The 25,098-nt window shown below is 41.8% G+C and overlaps 1 protein-coding gene across 3 annotated transcripts in view; it reads left to right on the top strand.

Moving 5' to 3' along the window:
* Positions 1-25,098, top strand: part of fbxo11a (F-box protein 11a) — a 62,965-nt gene that overhangs the window by 15,726 nt on the left and 22,141 nt on the right. For 2 of the 3 annotated variants that reach the window (XR_014620102.1, XM_084321622.1), the window contains exons 2-10: positions 3,345-3,472; positions 4,254-4,335; positions 8,255-8,399; positions 18,461-18,590; positions 21,566-21,649; positions 21,730-21,862; positions 22,102-22,208; positions 22,682-22,793; positions 24,126-24,232. Coding sequence is in view for 2 of the 3 variants with exons in the window: in XM_084321622.1 (XP_084177748.1) it covers positions 3,345-3,472; positions 4,254-4,335; positions 8,255-8,399; positions 18,461-18,590; positions 21,566-21,649; positions 21,730-21,862; positions 22,102-22,208; positions 22,682-22,793; positions 24,126-24,232 (1,028 nt within the window). In the remaining variant the exon portion in view is untranslated. The remainder of the gene's footprint in view (positions 1-3,344; positions 3,473-4,253; positions 4,336-8,254; positions 8,400-18,460; positions 18,591-21,565; positions 21,650-21,729; positions 21,863-22,101; positions 22,209-22,681; positions 22,794-24,125; positions 24,233-25,098) is intronic. The other variant, XM_084321623.1, reaches the window with a different exon arrangement.

Here is a 25,098-nt window from a genome sequence, read left to right as displayed (position 1 = left end):
CCTATGATTACGTTGCTATTCCCTATTTTCCTGATCACCTCACATACCTCATGGAAAAAGTCTGAGGACGACCCGTTGGGCGCATATATATTAGCTAAAGTAGTCCTCTGTCCCTCTAAATCAGCATCCAGTATAACCCATCTTCCCTCATCATGTGAGAAACTATTGTGTACCTTTAGGTCTAAGTTTTTTCTCACCAATATTGCCACCCCCCTCTTCCTAGAAGAGAACGTGCTATAGTATATTTGTCCCACCCAATCCCTTTTAAGCTTGGCCGACTCTTCTTCATCCAGGTGGGATTCCTGAATTAGTGCAATATCTGCCTTTTTTTGTTTCAAGAACGTCAATATCTTCTTTCTCTTAATGGGATGATGACATCCGTCTATATTCCACGATATTATTTTAATCAGCCCCATATTTCTCGTAGTGCATCTCCCCTGTGCAATCCATGACGTAGTCTAGTGCCTGAGAGTGTGAAGATATATATACAGTAGTATAGCATACAATGAAATAAAAAGGAACATATAAAAACATAAATACACTTCCCCCCCCCACATTTACCCAAGCTACGTTCGATATGACCCCAGATAGAACAGTCGTACCGAGGGTGAAATCGATACTCACCCATGCACCTTGATCCCCCTCGACTAACAGAGGAGTGCATACAGCACGAGGCAGATTGCCCAAAACTGTGCCCCTATTATCTTGTAAACCCTGACGTAACGTATGGCTCACACTGTAATCTATATACAGTGCGATCAATTCAACTGAACTTGACAAAACGGTAACGTTTCCAAGCATTAACATTTGTATATCTTTCAGATATATCTTGGTACATTGTAACTTCTATGACATAGCCATGATGGCCTGTGGTTCATTTCGTTATATTTTTCCTGTATCCATCTGGGATATTTCCCCTCCCATACTTTTATTATATTCTTCTAACCATTGCCCTCTATTTTCATTTCACGTATTTTTTTTTTTTATTATTTTTCTTTCTCTTTTCCAATCACTTTTTTTTCCCCTTTCCTCTATATACATATTGACATTTTTTGATGTTATTTACTCTATGACGATGCCCCCGTGACTTATCTGTATTCATGCGTTTCATGAACTTTATCTCAATTGTCCGCCTCCGACTGTCCCCGTCTGAATCCCTGCAGTTTCTCCCGGTATCCGTGATGACCATTGCCCTGCTGTGTGGGGCGCTCAGTCCCCGTCGTCTGCATGTCGTCCCCCGGTCCCCGTTTTTCTCCCATTGTCTGCCAGGTAGACAGCCGCATTATCTCCTCTCGGTCCGGGTCGGTAGTCGGGTTCACCACGGTGATCTTGAATCCACGCTTTGCCATATCCGCCGTCGCCTCCGCCGCGCTCTGCCTCTGGTACAGGCGGGTGCCATCTTCGTAGAATACCCTCATCTTCGCTGGATACGGTGTCTGGAACTTGAGATTCTTCTCCTTCATTATTCTCTTGGCCTCGGCATATTCTCCTCGCTTCTTCAGTATTTCGGTGGGGAAGTCATGGTCGACATAGAAGCGATCGTTGCCACATGAGACGTTCTTCTTCTGCCATGTTCGGCGTATTATCTCTTCCTTCATTTTGTAACTCCCAAACTTAACCACGATTGACCGTGGCTTCAGCTGTGGGTTGTTAGGCCTCGGGGCCAGTGCCCGGTGTGCTCTTTCGATACGAAGGTCCATGTCATGAGGCAGACCGAGGGCATCTTTAAACAAGCGTCTAGAAATCCATGCATGTCTTTCCCCTCTTTTTCCTCCGGGATACCATACACCCGCAGGTTCTCTCTCCTCGTCCTGGTCGAGTAGCTTAGCCTCCACGTCGGCCTGCCTCTGCATTAGCTTTTTTATTAGAGCCGTCGCCGCACCAAGCACGTTTTCATTTTCTCCGATTCTCCCCTCAGTTTCATCGAGCCTGTCGTTCATTCTGTTCATGTCATTTCTTATCTCCCGAAATTGACGCTCATTGTCTTTTCTGAAGTCTTTGAGCTCGTTGAATATGTTCAGCAGCGTGGCTTCTTGTTCACAATCATCGTCGCCATCTTTTTCTCCCGTTACGTCTTCATTCTCTGCCATTCCGTCGTCCTTTTCAGTTGGAATCGTGTGCGCCATACGTCTCGTGATAGCCCCTTTTTTCATCCCTATTAAATATGTACCCTGGTGTTGTTAATAAATGTTTTCCGGGGCTAAGTCATTTTGCTGTCGGGGAGCTCGCGAGTTAAGCAGCCATGTTCTTCCGCGGTCAAACCGGAAGCCGTGAATGGTGTCATTTTGATTTATTGTCTGTCAGCTGAAAAAAATTATAATATCCATTTATTTTTATATAAAATTTTTTGGGGGGGGGCGAATATTCTAATATTCGATATTATGAAACACAAATTTTCGAATAGCACTTTTGCTAGAAAGTCCCATCCCTACTGCAAACATCGTGAAACACAGCAGAAACTACTATTTTTAAGCTGGCCTTCTAGCGGCAGAGATCGGGATTAAGCGTGGCGCTGAAAGTGTTATGGGTCTTTCTTGTATTTATATTTACATTTCCACCAAAATAGTATCTTTTCTATTGTTCTTGTTCTATAGTCTACTACAAGCTGAATACATTTCCTACCTCATAATATAACCTTTGAAATGTCCATTTTCTTTTTTCCCCTTGCTCTTTCAGTGTTCATGTCCCATCCATGTTAAGTTTCACTTTTGATTTTGGCAAAGTGCAGTTAACTGGTTAAGATGTTGCGGGAGATCGTATATAGACCAATCAATTTGAAGCACATGGGCATCTTTACATGACGTCTCCAGTGCACTATCTTTTCTGTTTTCTTCATCACCCCCATACTGGAAGAACAAGTGACACACAGGTCCAGGGACCCCCTTCCACCTACTGTGCTCTATAGTGCCAATTACATCAACTAGTGGTGAAAAACTCCATTGGACACCTTTTAACTGACTTCAACGTTTAGTCTATTGAGATTCTTGAGGAGAGGATGAATATGCTGCAGGTCGAGTAAACGGCATTCAGGAATAATTATGTGCAGGTTTGAAATTGTTAATAAGTTTAATTCTAATTGTCCTAGTTTAATTCCTTTTTTATTATACAAGCTTTAAAATGTAACATGAGGCCACCAGCCAAATACTGTGGTTGGCAAGTCTGTCAAATCCGTCTATTTGGCAGGTAGCCAGCTTAAGTAATTTATCTTTATTTATTCATGAATGATTTCCGTTGGCAGCTAAGAAGTTATAATTGCTTGTGAAAACGTGATCAGTTTTCCAAAGTGACTTGTTTTCATGGCCTGTTTATTTGAGTGCCATTGTTTTCTCCTCCCCTCTTGGCAGATGAGGACGTTCCTGCAGATATGGTCGCAGAAGAATCCGGTCCAGGAGCTCAGAATAGTCCATACCAACTTAGAAGAAAATCTCTATTACCCAAGAGAACAGCGTGTCCAACAAAAACAAATATGGAGGTATGTTTGACAATGTAATTATTATAAATTATTTAGACATTCCACTGAGGTAATTACTATGTGCAGTAGAGCCCAATATTTGGAGTCTATACTCATTTGGGAGTTTTGAGAGTTAACGATGTGTACTGGAGGCAGGATCTCATGGTTGAATACACTTTATTATAGTATATTATATAAGTAATATATGGCTTATTAAAAAGATAATCTAAATCTGCATGGGATTTTCATAAATTGGGCATAGCTTTAAAGAGGAGACTTGTGTGGTTCTAATGAACCCATTTTCATATTTTGAGGTCAGAGGTCAAGGGACATTTCTGAAAATGGCCATGCCAATTCCCCCCCTGAAAATCTGGCCTGACTTTGGAGCAATATCTACCTCATTTTCCCATGAGCTAGCATGACATGGCTGGTATCTATGGATTCATCAAATTCTCCAGTTTCATATGATACCATACCATGATCATCGTGCTAACATGCTAGATCCCCTAAATGATGGCTAATCAACTAGCAGGATTTTGGTAATGTATACACGGATACCAGTATATTGTTAACGAATAGACAAAAAAAACATCTTTAAAAAGATTGTTACATTACGTAGTCACGTAGATGGCCATGCATTTTAATAATCAAATGAACGTTCAGGTCACATAATAAAGTAAAAATGTATTGAAATTGGAGTCATGGGGTCTTAATGCAACAATACTGATGATTCTTTAACCCCCAAAATTCTTTTGAAATGTTTTCAGTTTTTATGATTTATTGTGATAATTTTTTTGTCCAGGGTGCTTCCACTTCTACCACAGAGAACTTTGGCCATCGGTCTAAGCGTCCCAGAGTTTCAGGAAAGTGTCCAGATTTACCAGGTAATTAGGAACGCATTCTTTATACATAATCCAACATTGACTTGAGTGCAAAAATAAAAATCTCAAAGGTAATAGAATTATGCAAAACACCTAATTTATATGGTGAGGTCTGTTAGTCTGAGTCCAGTGGGTATTTGTGTTGTTGTTTTGGGGCTCTGAATAGGTCTCCAAAGTTCAGATATTTTGAAGGGAAGAAATACTGCAATACTTTATAGCCAAAGGTTAACAATATTTTATATATTAACACATTGGACGCCAAAAACGAGTATACTCGTTATTGCCCGCCATGCGTTGTGCGCCAGAAACGAGTTAACTCGTTTTTGGGATCAATATTTAATTTTTTCGCCATGGCATTCATAATTCATCCAGCCTCCCTCCGGGACTGCAGCTGGACCCTGTCTGATATTGCACTGCCTCAATACCGCCGCCTGGTGGATGTCGGGCGAGTTACACTTCAAGCCAAACCGGAAGTGGCGCTCGGTGCATCGAGGAAATTCCTCCTTCAGTAATATCTTGTAACGTGGGTCTAGATACACACTCGAGTGCATGGGATCGCTTTCGAAACGCAATAATCAATATGATTTCGGCGTTTATTGCATCATACAAACGGGAAATGGATCTAGCAGATCGACGTCAAATAATTGGAATATTTTTCCTCCGGTCTCATCGGCGAACGGTAAGAGGAATATAACGTTATTTTCAACCCGATTGTTTATTCATTTCACGGCAATCCATCTGATCAACATATCAACCCATACTAAATAAAGCCCTTACTGATGATCAAGGAATTATAAACGAAGCATAATGTATACCGATCATATAAGTTTAAATTTTTTAATATAGCGTGTATAGGAAAGAAACGCCAATCGATAATCTTATCATATGCGTCAGGGCCTATATCTCGCGTTTTAGGAATTACTGCAGAAAACCTTAAAAACATACTTATATTCTCGACGGTATTAACACAACAATGTATGAATGACAAAATATAACGTTCCCACATCCGGAACGATAGATACCCGATGTTGAATGGGCCATAGTAATGTCGATATAACAATAATATTTAAAAAGTTATAGCCCCACAAAGAAGGTAAACATCTCCATAGGGTTACAGCACTGGCAGACTGGGCATAAGGATGGGCATACTGCGTGGCAGACAATGTGTTAAGCTATCTCTGTGTTAATTTAGGCTATAAACGAAAACAAAATTATCTCAAAGATCTAATCAACAAGTGAAAGTTGTCATTGAAGTTAGGGGTGGGCGGTATAATGGTTGAACCGGCATAACAGTAGAAATCTGTGCCAAGGTAGAGATTTGACTACTGGATGTACCAGTAGAAGGCTACTTTTACGGTAGGTTCTTTGAATGTAAAAATACTTTTTCACATTTTCAAATGTAACACACAAAGCTAGCGGCCTGCCATTAGAAGATAATAACCTAGTCAAGAAGTTGGCCCATTATTGGCTACTAGGGGTGTAACGGTACACAATAAACACGGTGCAGTACGTACCTCGGTTTTTTAGTCATTGTAACAGTTCGATACAGTGGGGGAAAGTTTGGCTTTCCATGTTCCATTCAGCGGTGATATAGTGCAGGGGTTCCCAAAGTTTTCAGGCCGCAACCCCCGAAATAACGGTGTCAGAGAGCCATGACCCCATGATAGGAGGGAAAAAAATTATTTATAATTTTTTATTTTACATTTTTTTTATAAATGGAAATGTATGGTTGAAACATGCAAACGTTCAAACGCACACACACTAATAAGCATTGGAGGCTTTTAACCAGGGCCGGACTGGGGAAATCATTCAGGCCAGGAAATATAGTGCGAAATATAGCCCCAGTCAGGCCACTTTTTAAGCGGGGGTTCTGGGGGTCCCTGCCAGGAAATTCTTTGTTACAAAGACTTAATTTCCTGCATTCTGGTGCAGGAATTTTTTTATTTGTACCCTTTAAATGCCAGTGTTTGTGATGGCATCACAAATTATTGTTAAAAAATAGGCTAGCATTATAGCATATATGATTAGCAACAATGGATTTTCAGTTTTTTTGTAATGTCAGATTGAAAATAATACAATCTTTTATTCAACTTCAGCCCTGATCATAACACCACATATTCATTTTATAATTCTAACCCTTTAAATGCCAGTGTATGTGATGGCATATATTTGCAATATATCAAATGCAAAGTAGAGTTTTTTGGGGGGGGATTATTGATTAGCAACAACACTGATTTTGATGGATTTTTAGTTTTTTGTAAGGGTCCCGCCTCCACCAATCACATGCGGCTCCCTTTGTGTGTGTGTGAGCAAGAGAGAGAGAGAGATAGTTCTCCAACTTGTGTGAGTTGCAATGATCTCCTGGTTGTTCCCCACCTAGGTTATCTAACTATTGCACCGCTGCAACTAGAAACACTGGCCTGGCCTGCTTCTAAGTTCAGTGGCCTGACTGCATAAAAAAATCTATTTATTTTTTTATTTTTTATTTTTTGGAAATCATCTGGCGGCGGCTCGCGACCCCCCTAGGGGTCTCAACCCCCACTTTGGGAACCACTGATATAGTGTGCAGTTACTGTTAAGTAGGGCTGTCAACAAATATTCTATATTCAAATGAATAAATTGTAAAAAAAATATATATATATATAAAATATATATATATAGATTGTGAAGAAAATAAAAACAGCCCCTTGGTGGGTGTGGGCCTGAATGCGCTGCATGACCCACATAGGAGACACGCAACGTCACTTTCAACTCATTGACTTGAAGAACTGTAGTAACAAATGGACAACATTAAAACAGTTAAAACAACAACCACGACCATCGGTCACAAAGATAGTGATTTGCACACAATCTCAAGCCCCGCTTGGAAATACTTTGTGGAACCTCAAGACAAAGTTGTATGCAAGCTAATCTAAACTACAGCTGGCCTACCTTCTTGTCTTTATGCTAATGCTATTTGGGGAGTTCTAGTGTCAAGAATGTAAGTAGCCTACTTTTCAGTTTTTAGCACTTTATTGTAAATCATCTCTCAGGGTAAAACTTTATTGAATAGAGAAAGAAGCATCATGCAGGTCCCTAATGGTTTGATTACTATTTCCTGTTTCATGCCAAGGAAAAGATATCGCTTCATGTTTATCACACCTTGTTCGGAGGCGCGTTGCTGTGTATGAATGTCCGTTCTATATGCCAATGCCGCAAACTTTCAGTAATTTGATCTCTGAGAGACGGCCCCTTCTCAATCTAGCACCAATTCCTCCTTACGCACAGAGAGAGAATACGTGTACCGTTACACCCCTATTGGCTACTAAAATATTATGCATGGTGAAATGGAGGGCAGTGAGCATGATGCGGGAGCTCCTGTTCCCGGTGCAACCAATAATAATTAGTTTTAAAGAAAGGTTCTTCGTCCACCATGGTTTGGGTTTAAAAAGTTTAATACGGCTATGTTTAGACTGCCAGCCCAAATCCAGCCCATTTGATGCGTCTTCACAGATTTATTACCTTTGAGAAATAAAAGCAGATCCGGTCAATTTGTTGTAGGTTTGAGTGTGCTGTGTATCTTTGCCTTGCATATAATATTTGGGGAGTTGTTACTCATGGTTACCTGCTGCCGTGCTGGAAGAAATATTCAATTGTTGGATTTTAACAGATAAAAGAAAAAACACATCTGCATTATATATCTGCCATCAGCTGCCCTGCTCTCTAAATATCGGCATTGGCCATTGGAAAAACACATGTCTGTTTGAATCCTGTATAGACAAGAACCTTCCCTTTTTGAGGAGCAGAATCAAGCTAAAATACATGGTACTGCTATTGAATTGAGTTTATATCCCTGACAAATATGGCTGTAGTGTCGCAACACCCAAGAAGTGCATTCTAGACCTCTTCTTATATTTCTGCTGTGGTTTCTTGGTCCTCTCAGCAGCTCCGGCAGAGCAGTATCTCCAAGAGAAGCTTCCAGACGAGGTGGTCCTGAAGATCTTCTCCTACCTGCTGGAGCAGGACCTGTGCCGAGCCGCATGTGTGTGCAAGCGCTTCGGTGAGCTGGCCAACGACCCCATCCTCTGGTGAGTCTGTCTGCTGTTTCTGTCCAGATCAAAAGGAAACGACCCCCAATTTGTGAGAAATAGGCTTCTTAACACTTTGATCGCCATGGTTCAAATTAATAATTTACCATCCCTAGCCAGCTCTATTTGTCTATGGAGAAGTTCCCCTTCTTTGCAGGGCTATAACTTTTTACATTCTATTGCTAAATTGCCATTATTATGGCCCATTCAATGTCCTATATCCATTGTTCAGGGTGTAGCAACGATATACTTTCGATCAGCGTGGAGTAGACAGTTTTCGATTATGGGATGTTGATCCTGATGAACCATTTCCAGGTTGTATAATACTATATACGTCCAAATAACGTTGTTTATTGAGTTAGGGCGAGCGATTGATTATCCAGTGTGTTGAGATGGAGTCCGGCTACCGATCGCGAGTGCCCGGACGACATATGGATGAGCACTTCCTGTTTGGTGCGCCCCTCCCTCTTGGCCGATCTGCCGATCGGCCACCGGATGGCGCTCTTGAACCGTTAGACAGTTGAGTGGAGCTCACCAGTACATCTCATGTCTCCGGAGGAGAAATATGATTTCGATCACAGATTTTTGAATTATTGATATCAAAGACGAGTTACGGCGTCTTCGGCAGAATGAGCATGGCGAGGAATGACGTCTAAACACGTCATCGGCGATTAAAGTGTTAAAATGTGGACTATCCCTTTTTAGACAAGATGCTCATTTTTAGGGAGTAGTGACCCGTAATGCCTTATACCAAAACATTAGCCTGCAGGATATTATGTAGCGACTCCACACTATGTAGTCAGCGCATTCATTTAGAGCAGGGATCAGACTGTTGGAATTACATAGTAGTTGTCTAGTAGGTGTGGCTTTGTGTCGGACGGTTCTCTGCCTCCCCCTTGTTGTTGTTGTTGTTGTTAACACTTTGACTGCCGGAAAACGCTTAAAAGCGTCATTCCCGGCCATGCTCAAGTTGCCGAGGACGCTTTACAGCGTCTTTAATATCAATATTTCAAAAATCTGGGATCGGATTCATATTTCCCCTCCGCTGGCTTGAGATCCACCAGGAGGACCCACTGAGCTCTCTGGCGGTTCAGGAGCGCCATCTGGTGGCCGATCGGCGCAATCGCTTAACAGGAAGTGCCGTAGAGGTTGTGCTGGTCTGCCATATTACTTCCGGGCACTCGCTATAGGTCCCGGGACTCGATCTCGACACACTACATAGCGATCGATTGCCAATAACTCGATAAACAACATGATTTGGACATATATACCATTATACAAGCTGGAGATGGACCGGGTAAATCGACATCCCATAATGGTAAAATTTCTACTCTACGATGATCGCCCAACGGCGTGCGGAGACTGGGGTGAGTTTTAGCGTGTAAAATTACCGTCTTCGATACTAACTGCTATTATCAACATTTGACCCACATTAGATGATTGGTATAACGCTGCCCACAGAATTATAAACGCCCCCTAGCCCATCCGGTCAACATCAGATGACGTGTAGTAACTTCTAGAAGTACGTCTAGTTGGAATTTTTTATATCGCGCTGATTGCCATAAAACTGTATTGCATCATCAATATAATGTATTTGGGGCTATAGATCACGTTCTGGAGAAATCTGCAGAAAGAGATGAAAACATACTTATACATTAGACCATACTTTACTATGAATATGTGAATGAAAAAGTTTAACGTTGCTACAAAATGAACAATACATATAGGACTTTGAATGGGCCCTAATAATGGCAATGTAGCAATAGAATTTAAAAAGTTATAGCCCTGCAAAGAAGGGGACTTTCTCTATAGACAAATAGAGCCGGCAACCTACGGTTGATAATGAATTTAACCCATGGCACCCAAAGTGTTAAATATGTTAACGTTCAGCTAGTTATCCCTTCATACTGAGGACATCTTTGTAAACCTCATATTTAGGGTTGGGCTAGGGCTGGGCGATATGACTAAAAACTAGAGCTGGGCATAGATTACATTTTTTAATCTAGATTAATCTACCTGCAATCCTGGAATTAATCTAGATTAATCTAGATTAAAATGGCTCAAAAAAAAAAGTGTCTGCCAAATGCATTCAAAATGTGTGTTCTACCCAAATAATGACCGGAGGAGGAGATTTATCCTCTCCTCTTCATCTGAGGAGTCACTAGCTGTTCTATCTCCTTGTTCAACAGCATGAACAGGTCTCTTCTTTTTGTAATTTCAGTGTTTCTTTTAAAACCAGATTTATCGTAATTGTCTGTGCCCTTCCTTTGATGCCATTAACATTGTTACACTGATATTGACAGCTCTCTCCAGTGTCAAATCACTCTCTGTCAGTAGTTTCTTCTGTGCACCTTCATTTCTTAATCCACACACAAACCTGTCTCTCAATGTGTCTTTTAGTGAATCTCTGAATTCACAATGCTGCTGACTGGTTGCTCACACACAGACTGCTGCAGAAGCAGGTTTCTCAACAAATTCAGTGCAAGCTCAGTGTAACGGTTCCATGAATGAAGAGAACACTGAACAGCTACTACAGTCTCAGGTCCACATCCAAGAGAACACTGAACAGCTACTACAGTCTCAGGTCCACCTCCAAGAGAACAATGAACAGCTACTACAGTCTCAGGTCCACCTCCAAGAGAACACTGAACAGCTACTACAGTCTCAGGTCCACATCCAAGAGAACACCGAACAGCTACTACAGTCTCAGGTCCACATCCAAGAGAACACTGAACAGCTACTACAGTCTCAGGTCCACATCCAAGAGAACACCGAACAGCTACTACAGTCTCAGGTCCACATCCAAGAGAACACTGAACAGCTACAGTCTCAGGTCCACATCCAAGAGAACACTGAACAGCTACTACAGTCTCAGGTCCACCTCCAAGAGAACACTGAACAGCTACCGTCTCAGGTCCACATCCAAGAGAACACTGAACAGCTACTACAGTCTCAGGCCCACCTCCAAGAGAACACTGAACAGCTACTACAGTCGGAGTACAGCTCAATACACACAATTGTTAAGGAGATGCAGACCAGAGAAAGACGTTTGTCTTGTTTACATCAGGGTCTCCCATTTTCATTTTCATTTCATATTGCTCCAGATTGTCATCAAACGGTCCAATATTTCCAATAACCCAAGCCATTTCTGTTGTAAACACTCACGATAGTCCAGTCGATCCTTCCTTTAGTGTGTAAAGTGGATTTCCTCCTCTTGTAGATGTTTTCAAGTGCCGCCCGAGTCACGTGAGCTAACATGCTAACATCAGGGTCTCCCATTTTCATTTCATATTGCTCCAGATTGTCATCAAACGGTCCAATATTTCCAATAACCCAAGCCATTTCTGTTGTAAACACTCACGATAGTCCAGTCGATCCTTCCTTTAGTGTGTAAAGTGGATTTCCTCCTCTTGTAGATGTTTCCCAGTGCCACCCGAGTAACGTGAGCTAACATGCTAACTCGCGTCATTAATAATGTAAACAAAGCTTGCAACGGACTTCTTTTTTCTTGCATTGTGCAGATTCAGACGTCCTCATCGCCGAATTGTGTTATATCCTGAGGACTTCTTAACCTCACCTGTATAACAATGATTACCGGACCACTACTTTAGTTTAACACATTATTCTGACTACAGCTCCGGTAGTGCAATCACTTCCTGGTACCACAGCTGGGAACTACGGCAAGTATTTAAGGACAATACAGACCCAACGTTGTGAAAAAGATTAACGGCGTCAATTATATTATCGCGCGATACTAGTCTCGCGATAACGCAGCACGTTAACGCCGTTAACTTCCCAGCTCTACTAAAAACGTTATCGCGATAAAATTATAAAATTATTTTCATATAATTCGATATCGATAATTATCGTCGATATAATGTCTGTCAAGTTTAATTAACTTCTTATGCTGCTGCGAATGTCTCGAGTCGAGTTGATGTCGTCATCAGTCCACGCACGTTAGCAGTTAGCCGACAAGCAGAGTATCTCATGACAATGTAATAAATATGACACTAAAATACTCTCTTCCGCCACAATATATTGAAACGACGTCCACTGTATACCCCACACTACTATAAACGTGGCCTCAGAATTCACGCCACACACATACTCGGCACGTAAATATATAAAACAGCGCCGTGCAAGCTAATTAGCCTAGCAAGCCTTGTTGTTGAGTGAGTCCTACCTCTGGGTCTCCTTCCGGGTCTCCTTCGCTCTCGGCCATCTCCTTCACTGATTGGTTGTTAGTGCGTGTGCTCATATCCAAGCTTGGAAAATCGATATATCGAAACTTTGCGACCACGTTTCATGTTTATTTCGAGGAAATAATTTATCGCGATAGTTATCGTTATCGTTTTATCGCCCAGCCCTAGGTTGGGCATCGTTTGGATTTGAACGATTCCGATTCCGATTCTCCATTTCGATTCCTGTTCTAAACGATTCTCGATTCCCGATTCTTTGAGGTGCAGGTCAAAACGGGTCACAGCTTATTTCGCAGGAGATTTTTTTTTTTTTTTGAAAAATCTTAATTTTTTTCATACTATTCACATTGTCAGTTGACTTGCTACAGTTTAATTTGGTTGCTATACTGTAACTAGGGTATTAATTAACAAAGTAAACAAAAAATATTCAGAACCGGAAGTTAGGAACCGGTTCCTATTAGAACCGGTTCTCGGTGCCCAACCCTACTCATATTGTATCAAAAGTTATGAGTTTCAGATTCCAGTTCTCTTTCACTTTCTCAGTACAATCTTACAATCTTCATACTGGATCCTGAGGCTCCTAAGTTATGCAAGTCAGCCACACAACTAATGTCAAGTTAACATGGCCACTGTGAAAAGCTCTTAGCTTTGGCACTTTGGCACTTTGGAGGTTTCAACATTTGTTTCGGGTCTAAGTTATCTAGTATGAAGAACAGCATGGATTATACTGAGATACTGATCAACATCGTTGGTAAGTAGGAAATGGGGTCAAAAATGAAAGATCCTGAACTTATCTTTAATCAAGGATAAGATTTCATACAGGAGCTTCAAATCTTAAATGCTTTTGAATTTTGATATGGTATTTACAAGATTAGGAAAGATTGTTTTAAATTATGCATCAAGTTGCAATCAACTAAATGAACTGCTTCACCTTAATTATATAGTACCTTTCCAGATCACAACAGTAGCTTCTCTGCCTCTTCATGGTGTGCTTTCTGTGCCCTGTGTGTGTGTGTATGTGTATGTGTTTATGCCTGCAGTAAACCCCCTCTGTAGGCCTGTTTTTAATTTATTACTGCTTTCTTGTGTCAGCGCCGCGGTTGTGATAACAAAGCTTTAGCAAATTGTTGACAGACAGCTGATTGTGCACAAAGTGGTGTCTTTTGTTTGAGGCTATTATTTCCCCTCGGGCTCTTTCAGATTTTTTTTTATTGGCTATTAAAATTCAGCGAAAGATTCTCTGGCTGAGCAGTAGGTGTAGTTGAGCATTTACAGCAGTGGTAAATGGTTTCAAGCTTTTCTAGAGTTATTCATATGCTTATCAACACACTTTCCACTCCTTTGATGCATCAATAAGATCCCACCAATGGAGCAGGCATGCTCTTTCAGATTGAATTACAATGACCCTGTGTATCAGAGAGTCCTCTTGATCCCCCAACCAACAAAGCTGTTGCTCCTGAGGAATTGGAGGATCAAGAAAAGAAAGTGGGGTTTGAGGTGGGTCAATTATCTGCCTTTCTACCAAAAGCTGAAACATATTGTTGAACTTTGTTTCAATGCTCAGTAAGTAGAGGTGGGGGGGCATAATTTGCAGTGGAAAAAATGTCATATAATGCAATATCGTGACTATTATCGTGGTAATATGGTATTGTGGGGCCTCTGGTGATTCCTACCCCTGATGCTAAGTCGGCTATATCCTGGAATGCCATTTTCTGCACCATGCAAAGGAACAATATTCTGTGGTATCCTTGTTAAGTAGTAGGTTTGTTGTATTTCGTTCTTCGTGCAAAGTTTGGACAACTTCGGCTGTAACCAGCTAGAGAGACTAGAACATGTTTTAAAGGCAGTACGGCCGACGCAGTTGGATATTCGTCCGTTTGGCAGTGCTGCTGTTGGCAGTGCTTCTGTTGCCACTTTGAAAGGTTTAACCTCTTAACAGGCACCCAGAAAAGTGGCAATTTCTTAACTTGAACTTGAGGACTGCATACTTTTTTTGCAAAGCTTAGCTTTATACTTAATAGCACATGCATGAGCCTCGTCTCTTTTGATAGATAACATTCTAAAGTTAGTTACTAATGCAAAAAAGGAATCTATTTTAGTACTAATGAAATAGAGTAACAGAGGTCTGAACTTGAGTTGAACTTGAACTTGTGTACTCACATTTTTCTGTAGCCGTTGCTAGGGATGGGTACTTCACATTTGAACCGTACCGGTACCTGTGAATCGATACCGGTACCCAACGGTACCTTTTTTCGGTACTTTAGTCTCTAAAAATGTAATCTATCTACCTCAGTTGTAAAAGAAAAATCAAAACTTAATATTTAATAAATAAATAATGTATTATTATTAATTATTACTTCATTATTATTTACATCTTACTGATGTAAAGCACTTTGAACTGCAATCCCCTGTATGAAAGGTGCTATACAAATAAAGTTGTTATTATTTATTTAGAACAACAACAACAAAAATCTAACCCCAACTAAACTGTCATGCACTTGTCCTAATAAGTAACCTACACTGTAACATGCAACACTTTGATGAACATTGTTACTCAGCTGATAGAGTTGTACCCTTCCTGATGACTTGTCGTACAGAACTTGTAAGTCGCTTTGGATAAAAGCGTCCGCTAAATGACTAAATGTAAATGTTAATGTAAATGTACTCTGTTTGAGGCGGGGCTTCGGGGCTTGTACTCTGTTTGACTGTGCGTGGGCGGGGCGTCGGGGCTTGTACCTTGTCTTGTTTCCTGTAAAACCTGGAGGTAGTCAGTTTGTGCTGTTTATTTTTAACCCTAACCTTAACCCTAACCCTACCTTAACCCTAACCTGCAACACAGAACACAGAAATGCAAATGCTGTCGAGTCCTCACTGCTTGTAAAAATAAACAGCACAAACTGACTACTGCACAGTCAGAGTACAAGCCCGAATGCACAGTCAAACAGAGTACAAACCCCGAAGCCCCGCCCCGACGTTGGGCTTGCGGCTCTGCAGATATACCCTATTGGTCTCTACTGGTCTCCTGTACTTTTCTTTGCACCCCTCCTCCCCTACCCCTCCTTTGTCGTCGTCCCCCTCCCATCTGGGACAGCAGTCTATCTCAGGTGGTCGCCTGACAACGTACCCCTCTGCCATAGCTCATTGATCTCCGTTGTAATTGGTTCCTAATGCCTTACTAATCATTTATCAACTGGCGAGATCTGGTCACGTGCATCATTTATTATTTTGGGTTCCAACATAGTGTCTAGATAGATTCTCCGCGGTTCTCGACGAGGCTTCAAGCGGCACTTCCGGGGTCAAAGCAATTGGCCCCGTTCTGAACAGTGAGTGTTACACATGGACACATGTTCTGAACAGACGAGTGTTACACATGGACACATGTTCTGAACAGACGAGTGTTACACATGGACACATGTTCTGAACAGACGAGTGTTACACATGGACACATGTTCTGAACAGGCGAGTGTTACACATGGACACATGTTCTGAACAGGCGAATGTTACACATGGACACATGTTCTGAACAGACGAGTGTTACACATGGACACATGTTCTGAACAGGCGAGTGTTACACATGGACACATGTTCTGAACAGGCGAGTGTTACACATGGACACATGTTCTGAACAGGCGAGTGTTACACATGGACACATGTTCTGAACAGTGAGTGTTACACATGGACACATGTTCTGAACAGGCGAGTGTTACACATGGACACATGTTCTGAACAGGCGAGTGTTACACATGGACACATGTTCTGAACAGTGAGTGTTACACATGGACACATGTTCTGAACAGACGAGTGTTACACATGGACACATGTTCTGAACAGACGAGTGTTACACATGGACACATGTTCTGAACAGACAAGTGTTACACATGGACACATGTTCTGAACAGTGAGTGTTACACATGGACACATGTTCTGAACAGACGAGTGTTACACATGGACACATGTTCTGAACAGGCGAGTGTTACACATGGACACATGTTCTGAACAGGCGAATGTTACACATGGACACATGTTCTGAACAGGCGAGTGTTACACATGGACACATGTTCTGAACAGACGAGTGTTACACATGGACACATGTTCTGAACAGGCGAGTGTTACACATGGACACATGTTCTGAACAGGCGAGTGTTACACATGGACACATGTTCTGAACAGGCGAGTGTTACACATGGACACATGTTCTGAACAGTGAGTGTTACACATGGACACATGTTCTGAACAGGCGAGTGTTACACATGGACACATGTTCTGAACAGTGAGTGTTACACATGGACACATGTTCTGAACAGGCGAGTGTTACACATGGACACATGTTCTGAACAGGCGAGTGTTACACATGGACACATGTTCTGAACAGGCGAGTGTTACACATGGACACATGTTCTGAACAGGCGAGTGTTACACATTCCCGACGGTCAATTTTTTTAAATGGCAGACTTTCGCGAACTAAACAGAAAAACGAAAACTAAAATCTATCTAATAACACTTTAACCTATTGGTAAACTAACGTATTGATGATAATATACATTATAACTGCTGTTGTGACATGGTTATGATGTTTATACTTTAATAAGTTTGAGAGAGAAAAAAGATGACAGTCTGGAGAGGTTGATTTATGACGTGATGTCGACGGACCGCATGGGCAGAAGAGGTTTTAAGAGCTTTCTAAATAAAAGTAAATTTGATCTGACTGCTTGTATCAATTGATGAGAAAGTAGCCATGTGCAGTAGATTATAAAATTGAGGATGTAATATATTATTGAGCTGCATCGAGATGCATCGTAGAATCGAATCGAATCGCGGACAGCTGAATCGTAATCGAATCGTGAGGCCAGTGAAGATTTACAGCTCTAATATAAGAGGAGAGATGGCTGATCCCATTCAACTCGATGTAGGCTGAAATGAAAGTTTCCACACATGGCACCAATGTGCGTTCACGCGCTACACAGTGATGTGATGATGACCCTTCCTTCTTTTATAGTTTCCTTGGGGCCAAGCACTCCGAATGACTGCGTTTTGCACTGCACTAGTAAAGCTTCATGAGCATCATCGACATGCTTGTCTAGCAGTGTAACTAGTACTTCAGGAGTAGAATAGCCTAGACCCTGTGTCTCAATGTGCTGCAATGATGCCATTTCTATCCCACATAAACAAAAATACATTAGCATTTTCTGTCAATAAAAAAAAATTATTGGAAATTCGAAATGTCTAGTGCTTGGTGTTGGTAGAAATCACGACCCACCTTGAAAATAATAACATGATGTGATTTCTCAGGGGCCTGTAACAAACAAACAGTCTCTGGACTATAATGTGTGGCCAGGGCTTCTCCAGCACCACAATACTTCATTCACAATGTTTATTTCTCTTCACATTTTGTCATTATCAAATATTGCAGAATTATATAAGTTATTTTATTTTTATAAATGCGGCAATATTTGATAATAACACACACCTCTACATGGATGATAGACAGAGAAATAATCTTTTTCTTTCACTTCTGCTCATTGGTCAGATGCAGAGCAATATAAAAAATGTCTATCATCAGCCGATGTTTGGTGATATATATCTGCCCAATTTTACTCATCGGACTGCTGTAGTAAAAACATTTAAATGATCACAAATCTGGGCTGATAAGAGATACGGTCTGCAGTATATTGTGCATCCCTTTACTGTATGTGTTTGCTCTGGACAAAGCCCACTCACATGTGATTTCTCTCTGATTAGTCAGTTGTCCAAGAGTTCCTGTAGTTGCTGATAATACTGGTATGAAAGATTCAGTTCAGTTCAAGTAACTAATTCACAGAGATGTGGATCATATTAATTAATTGTGTGCCTTTTACATTGCAGGAAGAGGCTATACATGGAAGTGTTTGAGTACACACGACCCATGATGCACCCTGAGGCTGGGAAGTTCTTCCAGATAAACACAGACGAACATGAGCAGCCAAATCCCTGGAAGGAAAGCTTTCAGCAATTGGTAAGCTGCATATACCCAGCATATACCCAGCATATACCCAGCATACACCCAGCATATAACCAGCATACACCCAGCATACACCCAGCATATAACCAGCATACACCCAGCATACACCCAGCATACACCCAGCATGTTTCGGAGTTGGTTAAGGTTAGAAGGGTTAAGTTTAGGCGCTGTTAAGGAGCTGGTTAAGGTTAGAGTTTGTCTTAGAGAATGGCAATAGACAGCCTATTTCCGCGCTGCAGCTCTCTCGCGCTGCCGCGGTCACATGGGCGTAGTGGACAATCAGAGAAACGCTAAACACAAGTTGGTTGCCTAAAATATTCACGCGTCCCCTCCGGTACACGAGGAGGCAGCCTGTCGCATCTTTTCACCTGCCCAGCGCGATCTCTCAGTGGCGAGGAGTAACGCGTGGGAGGCTCACGCTGCCCCCGTCACTTCCTGATTCTGCTGTACAGGCGCACCGACCGACCTGTAGGAGTCGCTGTCCACAACGTCCGATCCCCACCCACCGGCTTTCCCACCCCTAACACTGCCAATTGTATTAGTATGAACGACCAGCCAAGCCGGAAGCAACGCCGAGAGCTGGGCCCGGACCCAGCGTCTCCTGCCTTAGTGGCGAGCGCCTTGCCCACTGCGCCAATCAGCCGCCCTCGTACAATATCTTCTTGAATCATTCCAATACATTAGTTTGTCGGATCCCTGGGGAACCCGGTGGCACATTCGTCTGCGTGCTGCCGTGCTGTGTTCAGTGGTTCTCCTTCTGTCCACCAGGCATGTTTTTGATATGATCGATGGGAACGATATTCATCTACCGTTGTACTTTGCACCGGCTTGCGCTCGCCATAAATCCGTCTGCTTTCGACAGCCTCAGCCTCTCCTCTTGAGCATTCCTCTTCCTCTCCGTTTAAACGGACCAAGCCTGAGAAACGTGGGCATCCACGTTAAGTGATGAGTCGGGGCGCCCTCGTGGCGCATATACCATAGTGCCTCGCGCACCTACGCGGCCGTCCCGGGTTCGCTCCCCGCTCCCGGCGATATTTGTCGCATGTCTTCAACCACATCTCCTCCCGTTCGCCCTCTCTTCCGTCGGTCCTGCGTGACCAGTAAAAGCTGTAAAAATGCTAAAAATTATTAAAAAAAAAAGAAAAAAAGGTGATGAACGAGTGCAAGTGATAGCCAATTTATTTTTGCATAATAAGTCTGCTGAGAGAGAGATGGAGCCGTGTTAATTTAGCATTGACTTATCATTGAGGGGGGAAAAACGCGGTTTTCAATCGGTCAGCGGCGACGGATAGTCGGCCCTCCAAATAACCGTTATTCCCATTCCTAAGAGAATGATTCCCATCCCTAAGAGAATGTAATTTATTAAGAGACTGATGTGGTACATTAAATGCAACTATCTTGAACTGCTTTGAAGCCTATTGTGTGGACATTGAAATCCTCGTTGTTTCTCATATTCACATGACGGCAAGGGGTCCGCACCTTGTTTGGTATATTGTTTTGGATCAAGATGTGTTGTCACTTTACACGGCATATACTAGTTCAGGATGGAGATTAAGCCTGATTGGCCCGGTACTGGTCTAGGGGTGGGACGATACATCGATCCAGATCGATACATCGATGTAATTATCAACAATCGAATCGGATCGATGCGATGTAATAAGATCGATTCATATCGATACTCTTATTTTGAAAATCCTGTGGCGAGTCTCATATCCGCCCAAGAACAACAGCAGTAGCTCCGTGTGTGTAGATGTTACAGCATAGCATTCTCCCTTTCTGTGTGTGTGTGTGTGCGCGCGTCTTTGGAAAGACCAGATGAGGTCAGAGGAGTTTGATGTTTAAATGTTATTTAAACATAAACAATATAATACATAATAAATGTAGGCCTATACATCATGCAACATCAACAAATTGTTGTAGGAACGGTTTGGGAGAGGGAGGTTGTGAGTTTTGAGTTCCAAAAAATGTAGCTTAAAGTTTAAAGCTCAATATATAAAAACGTGGCACTTTACAGTGAACAGGAGGTCTATTTGTATTAAAAACAATAGATTGATTTTCCTTTAAATGTCTGGAAGAGCTCAAAAATACAAATGTCAAATGATATTTTCATTACCTTTTTTTTGTTGATCTAAATGTTACTGATTGTGTTAAATGGGCATATGATATCATCTCATATCGATCGCAGGCACCTGAATCTAATCGTATCGTATTGTATCGTGAGAGACTTTGTGATATCGGCAAATATCGTATCGTTGTCCAAAGAATCGATATCGTATCGTATCATGATGAAACTGGTGATTCCCACCCCTGGTCCAATATTTATTGCACGTCACAAATGGATCAATACAGTCCATATTAAGTAATGTTGCGTTTTCTTTTCATATGTAGCCAAGAGTAAAGACCCTAACCTTAACAAAACAGCAGTCAATGTGTATATTTTCAGCACTACGTTTGTTGAAATATGAGCTTATAAAAATCTCTGTGCATTGCATCGGAAACCGGATGATTTAGACGTGAGGAAATTACGCAGTCATGGAATCGTTGTAGCCCTAATAAAGACGAGACCCAGGGCTTTCGATGGACGTCGAAATTTCATAAAACTCTACTACCCACCTCACACACCAGCCGCTGTCAAAGCGAACTAATTTACTCTCAATAATACTCAGTAGACCATCAGTTTGGGGTCATTGGACAACATGATTGAGATATAGGCTAGTCAGTTTTCTCCATTGGAGAGATCTGCTTCTATGTGTTAAAGATGCAGGAATTCAAATGATTTAGCTTTCATTTCTGACATGTTACACATATTTCTTGGTATCAGATCTTAGTATTAGGGAAGTTGACCTATTGTATCAGGGTATCGGACCCATATCCAGTGTTTGTATTGGTGCATCCCTACCTGTAGTGCGATTGACATTCTATTTACAAATTCTTTGATTTCCCTTTTTCTTTTTTTTTTATCTCCGCAGTATAAAGGAGCACATGTGAAGCCGGGCTTCGCTGAACACTTCTACAGTAATCCTGCGAGATACAAAGGAAGAGAGAGCATGCTCGTAAGTCAGTAGTATCTCCATGTCATTCAGCCGATTTGTCCCGTCGGAAGGGTCTTGTGATCACATGTCTCTCTCCTCAGTACTACGACACCATAGAGGACGCTCTCGGAGGTGTCCAGGAGGCCCATTTTGACGGGCTGATATTCGTCCACTCTGGTATTTACACGGATGAATGGATCTACATCGAGTCGCCCATCACAATGCTTGGAGCAGGTATGTAGGCATTTCAGATACCTGAAATAGTTTCTAAAACCCGCCCCCCCCCCCAATATTTTTGTTGAATGAGAGCATGTTGTCTTATTGTCCATTAATAATACTATTGAATTCCTCAATAAAAAAACATTGAGTTGTCAATGTTAGGATATCGAAAAGAAAAGCTTGTAAATGATTCTTAACACTGATACTAATCAGGGCAACTTTCTCCATTGCAACTGTATGTGTACATTTCACAGCCCCTGGAAAAGTAGCTGACAAAGTGGTCATTGAGAACACCAGGGATTCTACATTTGTATTTATGGAAGGCTCCGAGGATGCCTACGTTGGCTACATGACCATACGGGTGAGATGATAGACCACCTGCCAATAGTCTCCTGCTATTTCCATTACATTAGATTCAAATGTATTGTCATCATACAGCACAAGTACAGCCAAAAGAAGAGGCAAATGTAACAGTAAAGTGCAATAGCAATATACAATGTACAGGTGATTAAACTGGATATAAAATATATCAATTCTAATAGTAGAGTAATAGTGCTAATCGGTGTTGTTCTTTTATAATAAAACACAAGATATAGTATCTACAGATATGCAACAATTATTATATGATGTATATATATATATATATATATATATATATGGTATAATACAACATTATTGTACATGCTATCATACATGGGTTATATGTATTATTTACGTATGCAATGATTTGTCTTTTATTTTATCCGTGTATCCCAGCCTAATCTGAACCAGACTAATTGTAGTTTAGATTATTGTTTTAGATTCATCTGTTGATATATGTTGTATCTCTGTTAGTTCAACCCTGATGATAAATCCGCCCAGCACCACAATGCACACCACTGTCTGGAGATCACAGTCAACTGCAGCCCCATCATAGACCACTGCATCATACGAAGCACCTGTACAGGTAACCTGTCCTGTTCTTCCAGACTGTTTCTCACAGTGTCCCAGGTCATTAGTAGTGATAACAAACCGTTTCACAGTGTCTGAGGTCATTAATAGTGATCATGATGACATTCGAAATGTGTTTGTGATGTCCTACTGATGGTATCGGTATGTATTATTGCAATATAGGCAACTTTCTACCATCTACCCAGTAAAATGTGTTGAATGAGAGAGTAAAGTGGGGAGATTACATCTTGGCGTAGGTCTGTACTCCCTCTACTGAGTGCATTATTCTAGTTAATAATACCAGTGTTGGGACTTCCGGTTTGTGACTTTCTGGTGAGCAGCCACATGAAAGAGCTCCCGGTCAATGAATATAAAAAAAAAGCAAGTAAAACAATTCAAAACTAAATAAAAAGTGAAGATTCGAGGACAAAAGAAAGAAGGAAGAATGAACATGAGGACAAATGAAAGAAAACCAACCCCAGATGAAGTAAATACACAGATGGAAAAGACTCAACACGAGGCAATGATGCAACAGGTAGAACAAGCTAGCGGGACGCTGAATGTCAGTGCAGAGAAGCTACAGGCTAACATACGAACTAGCTTACAAGCTAACATAGAGGCTAACACTATGATTTACAATACACACGTTATAGACAAACGATTTGAAATGTATTTAAAAAGGGACACGCTGATTAGGAAACATATTGGGGAATAATACACGATGGACTGGTATGAAGGAACTACAGGATTACACGTGACACACAATACAAATGAACATGCGCATAAGTGGGACAAATTCAGAACATTGACCGGGAGCTCTGAGGCCGTCCACAGAACGAATGTTGGCTTATATAGTGCGCACTTTGCCACTAGGGGGAGCCCTCTCACTAGGAGAGCCATTACTCCTCACCCTTCCAACGGGGAACAGAGGGATACGATTGAGATCCTCTTAACACCATGGGAGCACCAATGTTGTCTTTGTTCTTTGAGTTGTGTTAGAGTCTGAGTTATGTTAGAATAGCAGTTGCTTTAAATGTGCACATGGACATTTGTGAAGGACAGGAATTCAAAAGATGTTGGACAATGATAGAGGCTTGGAGAATCTCCATCGGGGATATCTCCGTCACTAGGGGGGGGGGGGGGGGCTCCTCCAATAGGAGAGCTGATTCCCCTCCAACCCGCCAACGGAGGCAAAGAGTGCTAGCCATATAGCTTATTTTATTTTAATCTATTGTGTTTTCAGTTTAATTAATAATTAATTAATAATACCAGTGTTAAGAAGGTCACATATTTTAACATGGATGTCATCGTTTGCAAGTAAATCCGGATTTTCTTGCACACGTTTCAGTTGGGTCAGCTGTGTGTGTGAGTGGCCAAGGAGCTTGTCCCACCATCAAGCATTGTAACATCAGCGACTGTGAAAACGTTGGACTCTACATCACCGATCATGCACAGGTAACGCAACTCTCCTGAGACCTACACGCGCTTTAGTCCATGCTAAAAGCCTATGCAGACTACTAGGGCTGACCTTCGAATTTTATTTTGGCATTTTGAAGCTTCGGGCCGAGATTCTATTTTAATTCGAAGCTTCGAGATTAAGAAAATAATTAAAAAAATATGAATTATATATATATATATATTAATTTTTTGTGGACTTGTACAGCACTTTGGTCAACTTTGTTGTTTTTAAATGTGCTCTATAAATAAAGTGGATTAATTAAATTAATAATGAGTCGGGAGCGGCGCTGCCTGTTCGGCTGCTCTCCGTTACACAGCCAACAACATTACATTACATAATTATGTTGCAACCTTCTTCTATAAAGCTCTATAGAGACAAAGGCAGAATTTGACTTAATCTTTTATTAAGACATGTTTTTATATGGGTCGGGACACTATAAAAAAATACTATAGAGAATGGTCAGTGCTGGGGCGGCTGGGTGGCGCAGCGGTCTAAGCGCTCGTCACCAACGCGCAAGACACCGGTATCGAATCCGGCTGTCAGCGTTGCCTCCGGCTTGGGCCGGCCGTCATACTGACTCAATTGGCAGAGTCAGCGGGAGGGGAGTCGATGGGTGGTAATCTGGTCGTTGTAAACAGCGACTCCTACGGGTCGGTCAGGGCGCCTGCACAGCAAGGACAGGAGATGTCGAGGGTAGTGTGAGCCTCCCACACGTTACACCTCGCCAATGAGAGTCTGCGTTGGCAGGTGAAAAAATAAGTGGCTGGCTGACTCCGCATGTATCGGAGGGGACATGCGATAGATTCTTCAACCCTCCCTATGACCGACCAGAGGGGGGAATTGGCACGACTAAATTGGGATG

Source organism: Notolepis coatsorum (assembly GCF_963971535.1).
Source record: "Notolepis coatsorum genome assembly, chromosome: 9".
NCBI classification, from domain to species: domain Eukaryota; kingdom Metazoa; phylum Chordata; class Actinopteri; order Aulopiformes; family Paralepididae; genus Notolepis; species Notolepis coatsorum.
Note: the sequence above shows the minus strand (reverse complement) of the source record. Positions and strands in the feature narration are given on the sequence as shown.